This window comes from Scyliorhinus torazame, chromosome 15 (genome assembly GCF_047496885.1).
Source record: "Scyliorhinus torazame isolate Kashiwa2021f chromosome 15, sScyTor2.1, whole genome shotgun sequence".
Lineage (NCBI taxonomy): Eukaryota > Metazoa > Chordata > Chondrichthyes > Carcharhiniformes > Scyliorhinidae > Scyliorhinus > Scyliorhinus torazame.
In genome coordinates this window covers 170,061,627-170,078,014 of record NC_092721.1, presented here as the reverse complement: position 1 = coordinate 170,078,014, position 16,388 = coordinate 170,061,627, and the positions used below count along the sequence as shown (strand labels likewise).

The 16,388-nt window shown below is 46.8% G+C and overlaps 1 protein-coding gene across 1 annotated transcript in view; it reads right to left on the bottom strand.

Annotated features, from left to right (window-relative positions):
• LOC140391980 (serine/threonine-protein kinase Nek5-like) overlaps nucleotides 1-16,388 on the bottom strand; it is a 116,682-nt gene that overhangs the window by 70,561 nt on the left and 29,733 nt on the right. Inside the window, exons 2-6 of the mRNA XM_072477094.1 lie at nucleotides 13,728-13,868; nucleotides 9,573-9,669; nucleotides 5,493-5,590; nucleotides 4,096-4,179; nucleotides 2,264-2,334 (exon numbers count right to left, since the gene is read on the bottom strand). Of these exons, the coding sequence (XP_072333195.1) occupies nucleotides 2,264-2,334; nucleotides 4,096-4,179; nucleotides 5,493-5,590; nucleotides 9,573-9,669; nucleotides 13,728-13,844 (467 nt within the window). The 5' untranslated portion in view covers nucleotides 13,845-13,868. The remainder of the gene's footprint in view (nucleotides 1-2,263; nucleotides 2,335-4,095; nucleotides 4,180-5,492; nucleotides 5,591-9,572; nucleotides 9,670-13,727; nucleotides 13,869-16,388) is intronic.

The following is a 16,388-nucleotide window of genomic DNA, read 5'->3' as shown; positions in this document are numbered from 1 at the left end:
AGAGAAGAAATTGGTAGATGTTGAGTCTGGAGAAGGGTGTGTAGATAGCCTGGGTCACATTGTGATCCAAAAAGACGAGGTGTTGGGTGTCTTAAAAAATATTAAGGTAGATAAGTCCCCAGGGCCTGATGGGATCTACCCCAGAATACTGAAGGAGGCTGGAGAGGAAATTGCTGAGGCCTTGACAGAAATCTTTGGATCCTCGCTGTCTTCAGGGGATGTCCCGGAGGACTGGAGAATAGCCAATGTTGTTCCTCTGTTTAAGAAGGGTAGCAAGGATAATCCCGGGAACTACAGGCCGGTGAGCCTTACTTCAGTGGTAGGGAAATTACTGGAGAGAATTCTTCGAGACAGGATCTACTCCCATTTGGAAGCAAATGGACGTATTAGTGAGAGGCAGCACGGTTTTGTGAAGGGGAGGTCGTGTCTCACTAACTTGATAAGAGTTTTTCGAGGAGGTCACTCAGATGATTGATGCAGGTAGGGCAGTAGATGTTGTCTATATGGACTTCAGTAAGGCCTTTGACAAGGTCCCTCATGGTAGACTAGTACAAAAGGTGAAGTCACACGGGATCAGGGGTGAGCTGGCAAGGTGGATACAGAACTGGCTAGGCCATAGAAGGCAGAGAGTAGCAATGGAGGGATGCTTTTCTAATTGGAGGGCTGTGACCAGTGGTCTTCCACAGGGATCAGTGCTGGGACCTTTGCTGTTTGTAGTATATATAAATGATTTGGAGGAAAATGTAACTGGTCTGATTAGTAAGTTTGCAGACGACACAAAGGTTGGTGGAATTGCGGATAGCGATGAGGACTGTCGGAGGATACAGCAGGATTTAGATTGTCTGGAGACTTGGGCGGAGAGATGGCAGATGGAGTTTAATCCGGACAAATGTGAGGTAATGCATTTTGGAAGGGCTAATGCAGGTAGGGAATATACAGTGAATGGTAGAACCATCAAGAGTATTGAAAGTCAAAGAGATCTAGGAGTACAGGTCCACAGGTCATTGAAAGGGGCAACACAGGTGGAGAAGGTAGTCAAGAAGGCATACGGCATCTTGCCTTCATTGGCCGGGGCATTGAGTATAAGAATTGGCAAGTCATGTTGCAGCTGTATAGAACCTTAGTTAGGCCACGCTTGGAGTATAGTGTTCAATTCTGGTCGCCACACTACCAGAAGGATGTGGAGGCTTTAGAGAGGGTGCAGAAGAGATTTACCAGAATGTTGCCTGGTATGGAGGGCATTAGCTATGAGGAGCGATTGAATAAACTCTGTTTGTTCTCACTGGAACGAAGGAGGTTGAGGGGAGACCTGATAGAGGTATACAAAATTATGAGGGGCATAAACAGAGTGGATAGTCAGAGGCTTTTCCCCAGGGTAGAGGGGTCAATTACTAGGGGGCATAGGTTTAAGGTGAGAGGGGCAAGGTTTAGAGTAGATGTACGAGGCAAGTTTTTTACGCAGAGGGTAGTGGGTGCCTGGAACTCGCTACCGGAGGAGGTAGTGGAAGCAGGGATGATAGGGACATTTAAGGGGCATCTTGACAAATATATGAATAGGATGGGAATAGAAGGATACGGACCCAGGAAGTGTAGAAGATTGTAGTTTAATCGGGCAGCATGGTCGGCACGGGCTTGGAGGGCCGAAGGGCCTGTTCCTGTGCTGTACATTTCCTTGTTCTTTGTTCTTTGTTCTAACTCTGAGTGAAAATATTTCTCATCTCTCCTTTGAACTTTTTTGCCAATGATAACCTCTGCTCGTAAGCAGAAGTAAAGCCACCATAATATCTTTGAGGGGGAGTGCTGACTGGTGGTGATTTAACCTGAGGAGCGCCAGCCTTCAGGCAGAGTGGGGGAGGGCAAGGATGAGAAGGCTGGGCCTTTAACACAATAACTTCATTGCAGTGTTAATGTAAGCCTACTTGTGACAATAAAAGATTAAGAATAATCTCAGCTGGTAATGGCTTACTCTGCATCACGAACTAGCCAACTAAGCTAAACGCCCCCCTCTTCCCCCCCCCCCCCCCCCGTTAATCTCTGCTATTGACCCAATCACCACAGGGAAATATATTCATAAATCAAAACATCACATAATCCTGAAAATCGTGAAAAAATGAATCATCTCAATCTTTTCTGCTTCAAGCAGTAATCCTAACTTTCCAAACTCCTAACAGTACAGTAAATAATGCGCCCATTTTATCTTTGCATAACATAAACAGAGTTTTTAAAGCCAGCGCTACAATAGGTTTAGTTAATGGAAACTTACTTGTTCAACATGCGTGCTATTCCAAAGTCTCCAAGTTTTAAAGTCACTCCTTTATTACAAAGAAAAATGTTCTATGGATAAAAATATATTTTATTTTATTCACAATGCTAAACCCAAGTTCCCATGACAGCCACAGCTCTTATTGTTAATGCTTTCAAGGTTCAAAGCTATTGTTTAATTCTCGATTTGAAATTCTACAAACATCTATAAAATTATTTAACAAGAGTACATAACACACCTTTATATACGAGCCAATATAATTCATATATATCAGTGTTAAAAAAGAAACATAAACTTCAGTTCTGTTCATTGGAATTCCATGAAGCGTGTCGCCAAGCTACAGCAAAGTGACATTGAACAGAGGTTAGACATTCTGTCAGAAGGAGGAATGAAGGGTCAGATAAACAGTCTCTTGGACCATTGTTGCAGACTTACTGGGGACTAATTGCATTGGCAACAAGGTCGCTTTTCACAGCATGAGAAAGTGACAAGCGCAAGAAAAATATGCAAGGAGGGGAAGTAAATTCAATCATCGAAACATCATAATGAAAGGTGCTAAAAGGGCTGAGAAACAGAAAAGGAGCAAAAGGCCGACAAAACGTCACAATAAGGGCTGGTTTAGCTCAGTGGGCTAGACAGCTGGTTTGTGATACTGAACAAGACCAGCAGCGCGGGTTCAATTCCCGTACCAGCTTACCCGAACAGGGGCCGGAATGTGGCAACTAGGGGCTTTTCACAGTAACTTCATCCTTGTGAGAATAAAAAGGTATTATTATTATTAGCTAGCAACCAGCCACACCTTATGCAAAATACGCCACCCAACTGCCTGTCCAATCCTATACCTCAACACTCATTCCATGTGTGCTTGTCTCAAATTATGCACAATTATCTGCATATTAATTTGAATCTGGAAACACCCTATCAGTGTAAAGTGTACATTTTGTGTAATATCTTAAGTAAATCTTTGGGCCAATAGGACAAACAACAAAAAAATAGAGGTACTACAAAAGCATGAAATGACAGAAAATTTGGGCTTCAATAACAGCGAGCAGTATACAGCAAATCTGAACAAAAAAAGGTTAGAGCATTAAATCTGTGTAAAGGGACCATCAGTCATTTGCAAAACAAGAGAAATGGCGGTGACCAGAACATGCAGGAGTTCACACGGGTTGAGAAGGAGTATTGCTGAAAAAAGACACATGGACCCAAAACCTTCCACCGTTCGCGGCTGGGGTTTTCCGGTGCTTCCGAAAAGCCTAATTTTCCATTCTCACTCGTGACAGGTCGCACGTGGACGAGGCCAGAGAATTCCACCCATGTTGTTGAAGTTTTTCATCTTGCACTCATCAGGACAATTCATAAGAATGCCACATGTAAAGGGAACAACTTATGTTATACTGCATGAAAAAAGATTACTGATTGGTTGGCAAGTTTCTCCTGATTGGCAGAGGCAAGAATTTAGCATCTTAGAAAATTGGGAAACTCTCATAGTTTAATAATATGACCAGAGAGGCACCGAATAGTATCACATATAATGGCATTTACTGACTTATTAAATTTAGATAATCCTGTCATACTAACCTGTAATTTTCTCAACTTTAGTCTAAATGGTTTCAGCATATCAGTATTGTTTCAGAACCATTGCATTACCTGAGCCTTTTAAGTAGACATTATCTAGTTATACAATTTGATATATCAATATCAAGAATCATAACATTTTTTGAGAGTACAATATTCTCTAAAACAATACAAAAATGCTGCCATAATTCCAAAAGGGGTAAATACATTTGATTTTTATTACATGTCTAGTTTTGATCCCATCTGATATTTACCTGTGTTTTGATATCTCTGTGCAGGATCTTTCTGTCATGAATATGCTTCAGCCCTAAGCAGATTTGCACAAACCAGTCCAAGACCTAAAAAAAGTTTTGATGGAATGTCAGTCATGTGTTTTTGAGCACAGAAACAATTAATTATGAAAACTAATGGTCAGCATTTCAACCATTGCAGGTATACCAGGGAGAGTGGTCTGTGAGGGGTAAAAATTTGAAAAATGTAGATCCCAGCTTCAATTTGGCATGTTCCCAGTCACTGTAATGTTTCTGACAGCATCAATCAGGCTCCCGCTAAAGACAGGTAGGACCCAACTTAAACTTAAAAGTAACAGCACAATGGATCCGGGGAGCAGCAAGGTCATCTGGTAAGATGGCCAAAATGGACTGAATTCCTCTTCCTCTCACATACCTGAGTCCTCACTAAATTCTCAGCTTCCATTAGGTTCATGAAGGTCATAGCGGGGGAAATTCCCAGATAGCGTAGGAACTTCCCCAGTTCCATGAAACAATCAGAAATTTCAGGGAAGGTGGGAGATTTGTTTTCCCTCAGCACCTAGACAGAACCTAAACAGGTTGGTTTAGAAGAAGTCCAGGTTCACTCCAAAATACAGGGGCGAGATTCTCCGACCCCCCGCTGGGTCGGAGAATCGGCGGGGGCTGGCGTGAATCCCGCCCCCGCCGGTTGCCGAAGTCTCCGGCACTGGATATTCGGCGGGGGCGGGAATCGCACCGCGCCGGTTGGCGGGCCCCCCCGCGCGATTCTCCGGCCCGGATGGGCCGATGTCCCGCCGGCGTAGATTAAACCACCTACCTTACCGGCGGGACAAGGCGGCGCGGGCGGGCTCCGGGGTCCTGGGGGGGGCGCGAAGCGATCTGGCCCCGGGGGGTGCCCCCACGGTGGTCTGGCCCGCGATCGGGGCCCACCGATCCGCGGGCGGGCCTATGCCGTGGGGGCACTCTTTCCCTTCCGCCTCCGCCACGGTCTCCACCATGGCGGAGGCGGAAGAGACTCCCTCCAATGCGCATGCGCGGGAATGCCGTCAGCGGCCGCTAACGCTCCCGCGCATGCGCCGCCCGGAGATGTCATTTCCGCGCCAGCTGGCGGGGCACCAAAGGCCTTTTCCGCCAGCTGGCGGGGTGGAAATTCGTCCGGCCCCTTAAGGTTGGGGCTCGGCCCCCAAAGATGCGGAGCATTCTGCACCTTTGGGGCGGCGCGATGCCCGACTGATTTGCGCCATTTTGGGCGCCAGTCGGCGGACATCGCGCCGTTTCCGGAGACTTTCGCCCCAGATGTTGTTCCTTCCTCTCCCACATATCACAATAACAATCTGAGGACTGCAATGTTCCGACCCGACTGGAGTTTTTAATGAGGATAGTTCATTTTTAGTTCTTACCTGCTCCTCTGGGAAGCAAATTCCATGCTGCATGTTGATTCTGTGCATCAGGTCACCCCCATCGCAATACTCCATTACTATATGCAGGTTTTGCCCCTCTGAAAATGAGAACCGAAAATTATACCATTTGTAAATCATTCCCAAGTCTTTTTTTTTAAAAAGAGGCAAATCCGATAAGCAAATATATCTCCTTTCTTTGTACATCTCTAAATGGTTTATAAGAAAGTGTGGAATAAACCCTTCCAGCCACAGATTATGGAACATTTTGTGCAGGCAGTGGGGGCAGACTGAGTTGGAAATTCACCCACTACAGCAGAAAAGAAGTTCAGTCTATTTCAAACTCCCAGATCTTTTTAATATGTTGCCAGCAGGAGGTGGCTGTTGTCCTCCAGACGAGTTGGGCAGTCATTGATTGAATTAGGTGTGTTGAAGGACGCTCCTGGAGGGTGTTGCAGGAAGGAATGACAGGGGCATGTTTGCAGGGCATGGAAGGCCAATACTTACCTTATGTTGACACAGAATCAATTTATTCTTCGTGCTCTTTCTCTACAAAGATAATGACAATACTTAACTGTTAAGAGTTAAGAGGGAAATCAGGAGGGCAAAAAGGGGACATGAAATTGCTTTGGCAAATAATGCAAGGGAGAATCCAAAGAGATTCTACAAATACATAAAGGGGAAAAGAGTAACTAGGGACAGAGTAGGGCCTCTTAAGGATCAACAAGGGCATCTATGTGCAGAGCCACAAGAGTTGGGTGAGATCCTGAATGAATATTTCTCATCGGTATTCACGGTGGAGAAAGGCATGGATGTTAGGAAACTAAGGGAAATAAATAGTGATGTCTTGAAAAGTGTGCATATTACAGAGGAGGAGGTGCTGGAAGTCTTAAAGCGCATCAAGGTAGATAAATCCCCGGGACCTGATGAAATGTATCCCAGGATGTTGTGGGAGGCTAGGGAGGAAATTGCGGGTCCCCTAACAGAGATATTTGAATCATCGGCAGCCACAGGTGAGGTGCCTGAAGATTGGAGAGTGGCGAATGTTGTGCCCTTGTTTAAGAAGGGCAGCAGGGAAAAGCCTGGGAACTACAGACCGGTGAGCCTAACGTCTGTAGTAGGTAAGTTGCTAGAAGGTATTCTGAGAGACAGGATCTACAAGCATTTAGAGAGGCAAGGACTGGTTCGGGGCAGTCAGCATGGCTTTGTGTGTGGAAAATCATGTCTCACAAATTTGATTGAGTTTTTTGAGGGGGTGACCAAGAAGGTAGATGAGGGCAGTGCAGTAGACGTTGTCTACATGGACTTTAGCAAAGCCTTTGACAAGGTACCGCATGGTAGGTTGTTGCAGAACGTTAAAGCTCACGGGATCCAGGGTGAGGTTGCCAATTGGATTCAAAATTGGCTGGACGACAGAAAGCAGAGGGTGGTTGTAGAGGGTTGTTTTTCAAACTGGAGGCCTGTGACCAGTGGTGTGCCTCAGGGATCGGTGCTGGGTCCACTGTTATTTGTGATTTATATTAATGATTTGGATGAGAATTTAGGAGGCATGGTTAGTAAGTTTGCAGATGACACCAAGATTGGTGGCACAGTGGATAGTGAAGAAGGTTATCTAGGATTGCAACGGGATCTTGATCAATTAGGCCAGTGGGCCGACGAATGGCAGATGGAGTTTAATTTAGATAAATGTGAGGTGATGCATTTTGGCAGATCGAATCAGGCCAGGACCTACTCAGTTAATGGTATGGCGTTGGGGAGAGTTATAGAACAAAGAGATCTAGGAGTACAGGTTCATAGCTCCTTGAAGGTGGAGTCGCAGGTGGACAGGGTGGTGAAGGCGGCATTCGGCATGCTTGGTTTCATTGGTCAGAACATTAAATACAGGAGTTGGGACGTCTTGTTGAAGTTGTACAAGACATTGGTACGGCCACACTTGGAATACTGTGTGCAGTTCTGGTCACCCTATTATAGAAAGGATATTATTAAACTGGAAAGAGTGCAGAAAAGATGTTGCCGGGACTTGATGGTTTGAGTTATAAGGAGAGGCTGGATAGACTGGGACTTTTTTCCTTGGAGCGTAGGAGGCTTAGGGGTGATCTTATAGAGGTCTATAAAATAATGAGGGGCATAGATAAGGTAGATAGTCAACATCTTTTCCCAAAGGTAGGGGAGTCTAAAACTAGAGGGCATAGGTTTAAGGTGAGAGGGGAGAGATTCAGAAGGGCCCAGAGGGGCAATTTCTTCACTCAGAGGGTAGTGAGTGTCTGGAATGGGCTGCCAGAGGTAGTAGTAGAGGCGGGTACAATTGTGTCTTTTAAAAAACATTTAGATAGTTACATGGGTAAGATGGGTATAGAGGGTTATGGGCCAAGTGCGGGCAACTGGGACTAGCTTAATGGTAAAAACTGGGCGGCATGGACTGGTTGGGCCGAAGGGCCTGTTTCCATGCTGTAAACTTCTATGATTCTATGATTCTATAACTGGTTAGAACTTCTGGAAATGCAGTACTCCCTCAAGTGTGAGCCTAGACTAAGGGGGTTGTCTACCTCATACGCTGCAGGAAAGGATGTCCCGAAGCGTGGTACATTGGCGAGACCATGCAGACGCTGCGACAACGAATGAACGGACATCGCGCAACAATCACCAGGCAGGAATGTTCCCTTCCAGTCGGGGAACACTTCAGCAGTCAAGGGCATTCAGCCTCTGATCTCCGGGTAAGCGTTCTCCAAGGCGGCCTTCAGGACCCGCGACAACGCAGAATCGCCGAGCAGAAACTTATAGCCAAGTTCCGCACACATGAGTGCGGCCTCAACCGGGACCTGGGATTCATGTCGCATTACATTCATCCCCCACCATCTGGCCTGCTAAATCCTACCAACTGTCCTGGCTTGAGACAATTCACACCTCTTTAACCTGGGGTTATCCCATCTCTGGATCTGTAAAGATTTAATCACCTGCTAATGGTCGCATTCCTAGCATTGTTTGGTATCTTTGAATTTGTCTATATATGTGTTTCTGGAACAGACCTCTTCATTCACCTGAGGAAGGAGCAGCGCTCCGAAAGCTAGTGACATCGAAACAAACCTGTTGGACTTTAACCTGGTGTTGTAAGACTTCGTACTGTGCTCACCCCAGTCCAACGCCGGCATCTCCACATCTATTTTCTATGTTTCTTTGACGTAACGGGAAATCCCCATTTGCATCAATTTAAATATCGCTATCATGCGCAGACCCCCCCCTCGTTAAATTGTCCATTCGGCTTGGTGTGCACTACAGTTCCCCCATGATGTGTAGCTGACGAGCAAAACTCATACGAGGTGGGCAGGTGGGCACAGCCCTGGGGACAGAGGGTCACGCCAGGGCAGTGGTCTTGGGAGGGGGTGATGTTGCATGGTTGGAGGGGGTCTGTGCTGGTAGTGGGGGTGGAGTTCTGTGAGGAAAGTGCTGGGGGGGGTCAGTGAAGGGGAGTGAGTTCTGTGGGGGATTGGGGGGGTTGCATCGGGGGATACATTTTTTATTAATTTACATCGGAGCGCCCTTTAAAAAAGATGCCCAATCGTTTAAAAACCTAAGTTTCTGGTGGGCAGGTTCTGTATGATGTCATGGGTCCCACACCTTCCATTTTTTTTGCCAAGATGTCTGAATATATGGCAGGAAAAGCTGACAGCGCGGTCGACGGGCTACTCTCCGCTTTTCTCACGCAAGGTGACACTTTGTCAACAAATGGCAAAATCCTGTCCTATGTGTGAATTCCATAACGTTGAGGTCATTAGTTTAATCTAATCCTTTTACATGCCTTAAGGATTCTGAGTTAGCCCTACCTCCTAATAGCATCTTATTGCTGCAGGGGAAGACAAGGGAGATGGAATTGTACTGAGTGTGAATTCTGCCAAGATTTTATGGCTGTGCATATCGTCTATAAAGGCCCAGAATTTCAAATGGACAAAGAAACATTCTGAGGGACAGAGTGGCGAGACGGGTCACAATTAACTTTCTTGGTTCATATCATGAGTACAACTATGTTAAAACAGTTGGCAACTACAAATCTGCAGTATTTGGTTTTTCTTTTGGACAGCTAAAGACCTTCAAATGAATCCAAAAATGTAACAATGTTGGGGTGCTTCATTTTTTCCATAAGTATCACTTCTTTAAGGGAAGCTTCTTTTTCTTTCTGGTGCATCTGAAAGTAAGCACACAAAAATAAATCTACAATGAGTAATAACATTCAACGGGCTAGGCAGAACCTGTGGAGAGAGAAATGGAGTTAACATTTCAGGTTGTCGATCTTTCGTCAGAAGTGGCAAAGGCTAGAGAGGCAATAGGCTTTAAGCAGGTATGGAGGCAGGAAAGGGAGGAAAGAAGAGCATTTGTGAGATAGCAAACAACATGAGTGATTGAAAAGCCAAAAGAATGATGGGGAATTTCAAAAAGGATTAGTAATGTGGCGGCACGGTAGCACAGTGATTAGCACTTTTGCTTCATAGCACCAGGGTCCCAGGTTCAATTCCCGGCTTAGGTCACTGTCTGTGCGGAGTCTGCACGTTCTCCCCGTGTCTGCGTGGGTTTCCTCTGGGTGTCTCTCGTTTCCTCCCACAAGTCCTGAATGGTGTGCTTGTTAGGTGAATTGGACATTCTGATTATCCCTCAGTGTACCCAAACAGGCGCCAGAGTGTGGCAAATAGGGGAACATCATTGTAATGTTAATGTAAGCCTACTTGTGACAATAAGGATTTTTAAAAAGGCAAAGAAATAAAATGTAGGCTGAGAGGAAATGTCAACAGCATAATTATGACCAGCACTCACTCTCTGGAAAAATGGAAGCAGTGATTGTGATCTGTTATTGTTGAACTCAATATTGGGCAGGATCCTTTGGTCCTGCCGAAAGCGACACACACAGTGGGTGCCCCAGCGGAGCGGTGGGAAAGCCATGCAAACCGCCAGACTTTGGTGGGACCAGAGGTTCCCCCTGGCTCCTGTAACTTGTCTAATTGAAAGATGAGCTGCTGTTCCATGAGCTCCAATTGAGCTTCACTGGAACAGTGGAACAGTGCTGGAGTTTGAAGATGAAGAGATCAGAGTGGAGTCAGAAGAAGAAGGAATTAAATGGCAAACAATGGGAAGCTCACGGTCAAGCTTGAAAAATGAATGGAGGTGTTCAGCAAAGCGACCACCCAATCTGCATTTGGTCTCTTCAATGTAAAGGAGACTGTATTGTGAGCAGCAAATACACCATAGTCAAGCAGAGTCAGCATGGTTCATAAAAGGGAAATCGTGTCTGACTAATTTATTTGAATTTTTTGAGGAAGTCTCAACTAGAGTGGATAGAGGGGAACCAGTTGTATTTGGACTTCCAGAAGGTGTTCGACAAGGTACCACACAAAAGGTTAAGTCATAAGGAAGAGCCCATGGTGTTGGAGGTAGTACATGGGCATGGATAGAGAATTGGCTAATAGGCAGGAAACAGCGAGTGGAGATAAGAGGTTCTTTTCCAGGTTGGCTACCTATAACCAATGGGGTTCCACAGGGATCAGTGCTGAGAGTGCAACTGTTTACTATATATATTAGTGACTTGGGAGGAAGGAAGCGAATGCACTGTTGCCAAATTTGCAGACTACAGAAAAATAAGCGGAAAGGCAAGTTGCGAGAGGGACACAAACAGTTTGCAAAGAGAAAGGATAAGTCAGTGGACCAAAAAGTTGGCAAATGGAGTATAATGTGGGAAAATGTGAAGTTGTTCATTTTGGAAGGGAGAACAAAAGATCAGAGTATTATTTAAATGGAGAAAAACTGCAGAAAGCTGCAACACAAAGGGACTTGGGGGTACTTATGCATGAAACACAGAAAGCTAGCACACAGGCGCAGCAGGTAATCAGGCAGGCTAATGGAATGTTGGCCCATATTTCAAGGGGGTTGGAGTATAAGAGTAGAAAAGTCTTGCTGCAACTGTACAAGGTACATGCGAGACCACATCTGGAGTATTGAGCATAGTATTAATCTACTTATTTTAGAAAGGATAGTATCAAGAAGCAGTTCAGAGAAAGTTCACTCAACTGATTCTGGGATGAAGGTATTATGATATTATGAAAAAAAGTTGGACCTGTATCACCTAGAATTTAGAAGAATGAGAGGCGATCTTATTGAAACATAAGATCTTGAGGGGACTTGACAGGGTGGATGCTGAAATGATGTTTCTCCTTGTGGGAGAGACTAGAACCAGGGGACACAGTTTAAAAATAAGGGGTCCCCCAATTAAAAAACAGATAAGGGGTGGGATTATCCAACCCCCCCCGCCGGGTTGGAGAATCGCCAGGGAGCGGCGTGAATTCTCCGGCGTCGTTTTTTTGAGGGGGCGGGAATCGCGCCGCGCCACTCGGGGCCATTTTCAGTGCCCCCCCCCCACCGGCGATTCGCCGCTCCGCGTGGGGCCGAGCAGCTGCCCGTTTTCGACCAGTCCCGCCAGGTCTGTACCGGCGGGACCTTGGCTCTGCGGGCAGACTGCAGAGTCCTCGGGGGAGGGGGGGGATCCGGCCCCAGGGGCGGGGGCCCACGGTGGCCTGGCCCACGATCGGGGCCCACCGATCTGTGGGCGGGCCTGTGCCTCGGGGGCATTCTTTCCCTCCGCGCCGGACGCTGTAAAGCTACGCCATGGCCGGCGCAGAGAAGAAACCCCCTGCATATGCAGGAGGCCCTTTGGTGCCGATTGGCGCGACGCCAACCACTCCAGCGCCGGCCTAGCCTCCAAAGGTGCGGATGATTCCGCACCTTCTTGGCAGCCTGACGCCGGAGTGGTTCATGTCACTCCTCGGCGCCGGTACGGCCCGCCCCGCCGGTTAGTGGAGAATCCCGACCGAGAACTGTTCCCCTAACTGGGCAGCACGGTAGCACAGTGGTTAGCACAGTTGCTTCACAGCTCCAGGGACCCAGATTCGATTCCCGGCTTGGGTCACTGTCTGTGTGGAGTCTGCACGTTCTCCCTGCATCTGCGTGGGTTTCCTCAGGGTGCTCCAGTTTCCTCCCACAGTCCAAAGATATGCAGGTTAGGTGGATTGGCCATGCTAAATTGCCCTTAGTGTCTAAAATGTTAGGTGGTGTTACGGGAATAGAGTGGAGTCATGGGCTTGGGTAGGGTGCTCTTTCCAAGGACCAGTGGAGACTTGATGAGCCAAATGGCCTCCTTCTGCACTGTAAATTCTATGATCCTTTGTGTCCCTTTTCCTTGGCAACATTACCTTCAGCCGCCTGAACCTCACATTCTGGTATTCCCTCCCTAATATTCACCTTACATCCATCACCCACTCTTCCTTTTCAACCTCCCTGAAATTCACTCCTTTTGACCAAGCTTTTCTTCACCACTGCTATGTATTCTTCCATGGTTCGCCAATCATTTTTCCTCATACTTCTGGAACACCATTTAGTACAGTGATGTGAATTGCTGACATTTTGTCCTGTTCAACAGACAGTACGTGGGCATTGTCCATTTCTTGTTGTATACCACATAGGTCAACAGTCCTTACTCTCAATTATCCATTGGTTGTGATACCAAATCTTACCAATCATCATAGAATTGCTACAGTGCAGAAGGAGGCCATTTGGTCCATCGAGTCTGCATAGTCCCTTTGAAAGAGCACCCTACCTAGGCCCACACGTCCACTCTATGGCCATAACCCAGTAACCCCACCTACCTTTTTTGGACATTAAGGGGCAATTAAGCATGGTCAATCCACTTAACCTGCACATCTTTGGACTGTGGGAGGAAACTGGAGCACACGCAGGGAACCAACGCAGACACAGGGAGAACGTGAAAACTCCACACAGATAGTCACCCAAGGTCGCAATTGAACCTGGGTCCCTGGTGCTGCGAGGAAGCAGTGCTAACAACTGTGCCACTATGCCGCCCCATTCATGAAATGTATCAAGCAGGCCTGCGCTTGTAACTGCATACTGATGCTACATCTTATTGAACTTTGACAATTCTACCTTGTGACATCTTAATCATGGATAATTTTAGAATCGGAAAGAATTTTATTGACATTTTAATAAGCTCTGTTAACTAAGAAATTATTGTGAACACAAAGCAGAATTACTTTTAGAATTTTTGTTATCAGCAACATTAAACAACTTACTCGCTTGCAAAAACTATAACATGCAGAAGATGAATATTTACATATCTTAAATTTACTGAAATGTTTACAACGATAATATAACCAATAGAAACTGACATTTTTATTTCAGCCTCACCGTTGCAGTCTTAACTTCTTTTACTACAACCTGCCTGTTGTCATCTTTAGCTTTAACTAAGAAAGCTTTTCCAAACGCTCCTTCACCAAGGAGTCTAATCACTTCATATTTATCCATTGTGGCAGTTTATCTGTAAGAAACCTAAAACAGAAAAATACATTTTTCGAATTATAAACTGACCCACAGACAAGCTTTACTGCAGATTTTGCTATGTTACAATTGACACAAAATGTGTGGCATAACTTAAGATGTCAAATCACCCAAATTGCATTTCGGCAGGCACTTTTTAGGAGACAATATCTCACCACTATTCAGATTAGTCCAGGGCACAATAAACCTTGAAAGAATTCTTACTGCAACGTAAGATGTTCCCAGGCTAGCCAGATGGCTATCTGTGAACCTTTCAACATAGTACGGAATTCTCCATTACTCCAGACACGTTTTCTGTTAAGGCGCGGCCCCGCCGTCAGCAAGATCCTCCGCCCGGCAGCTGGCCAATGGGGTTTCCCCTTGAGGCAACACCCACGCCGTCGGGTAATCCGCGTCGTGAGTCCGCTGCCGGTGAAGCAGAGGATCCTGCTGATGTAGAATCTTGCCTATAATTTTTAAACTTTATTTTTATTGACGACAGATAGAGTGCTTGTCATAATATACATCTATGTATATAATGGAGTGCAGACAGGCAGTGATTGGCACACAGGATGACCAGTAAGCACAAAGAACAGAGCAGCCAATCACCAGACAGGACACGGCCACTATAAAGCCAGAGGGCACCAGTTTTCCCGCTCTCTTGGGATCCAGCCTCTGAGACAGTCAGAGTTCATGAACTGGCCAGTGCAAACACCATGTGGTAGCTAGTAAGTCTGGTTAGGCTAGTATCAGGTCTCCAGTCAAGTCAGCATAGTGTCAACCCACAGTTGAACAGGTATAATAGTTGAGATGTTAAATAAAATTGTGTTGCATCTTATCAAGTGTTGGAGGTCTGTCTCTCGCTACACTGCATTAAGTGCAGTCCACATCGACACCGCCTACCCAACACATCATGGTACCAGTGAGTGATGCTGAAAATTGACGGACCTACCTTGAGTGAATCAGAGTTGACCAGCAAACAGCCATCTGGTGACATGGAAAACATCCGCCCTCCTCCGCAGCTCTGCATCGCCGGCAACCTCGGTGCAAATTGGAAGATCTTCAAACAAAAGTTCCAACTCTATCTCGAAGCCACCGACCGCTTCGGACGCCAGGAAGATCGCACTATTCCTCTCTACAGCCGGGGACCACGCCACCCACATCTACAACTCCCTTACATTCGCTGAATGCAAAGACAAGACAAAATTTAAAACAGTCCTGCTGAAGTTCGACAGCCACTGCGACATTGAGGTGAATGAGAGCTTTGAACGGTACGTTTTCCAGCAGAGGCTTCAGGGTAAGGATGAACTATTTCAATCCTTTCTGACCATCTCCGCATCCTCGCGCAGTCATGTAACTATGACTCGACGACTGATTCCATGATCCGGGATCAGGTCGTTTCCGGGGTCCACTCTGATTCCGTTCGCCAGCAGCTCCTGAAAGTCAAGCAGCTCACCCTCACCATCGCCATCGAAACGTGCGTTCTCCACGAACATGCTAACAATCGGTACTCCCACATCAGGGCGGCAGAAACGGCAAAGCTAACCTCCCACGAGGCGGAATGGGTGCAGGCCATCGCACAAATGCAGGGCCTAAGTATCGACGAGAGTGACCATTTTGCGCGCTTTTCCCGGGCCCCTGCCCCCGAGGGGACGGTGAGACCTACGACCAGACTGTGCAGGTGCGTACATCGTTCGACCGCACTGCGCATGCGCGATGGCGCACGGAACGTGCTGATGTTGGCGTCATGACATATCAGAATTGTGGCTCCGCCCATTTAAAGCGACAATGTCCGGCAAAATAACAACGGTGTCTACAGTGTGGCAAGCTTGGCCACTACGCAGCCCTTTGCAGATCTGCTCCACTGCCCAGCATCCAGCGATCCCAGCCACGGTGCAGAAGCGTCTGTTCAATACAGCAAGCCATGCCAGACTCCGACCCCGACAGCCCAACAGATCCTGATGCTCAGTGCCTCAAATCTCCATACCGGGTGAGCATCATTACGAAGTATGAGCTGCCTTTCTCCAAGACAGTGAAGCACCTCCCGATCCTCAGCGTGGATCCCGACGACGAGTGGTGTGCTGTCCTCACAGTCAACAAGGCTCGAATCCGGTTCAAACTGGACACCGGTGCATTGGCGAATCTCATCTTGAAATCCGATCTCGACACCATCCGCGTCAGACCAAGCATTCTTCCACCGGCCTTCCAGCTCCTTGAATACGATGGCAATGCCATAGCTGCCAGTGGCTCATGCCAACTCGGAGTTTCCAACGAGTCATTTAAAGCGACACTGCGATTTGAGATCATGAGACCTGACAGAGCATCCCTGCTCGGTGCTCGGGCCTGCAAACTCCTGAACCTGGTTCAGCGAGTCCACACCATGTCATCCTCACAGGTGATGGCCTCACCTGATGAGAACTTCCACGTTGAAATTGATGACATCATCACGTGGTACCACAGCGTGTTCGACGGAATGGGCACACTCCCATACTGATACAAATTCCTGCTCAAACCAAACACCACCCCTGTGAT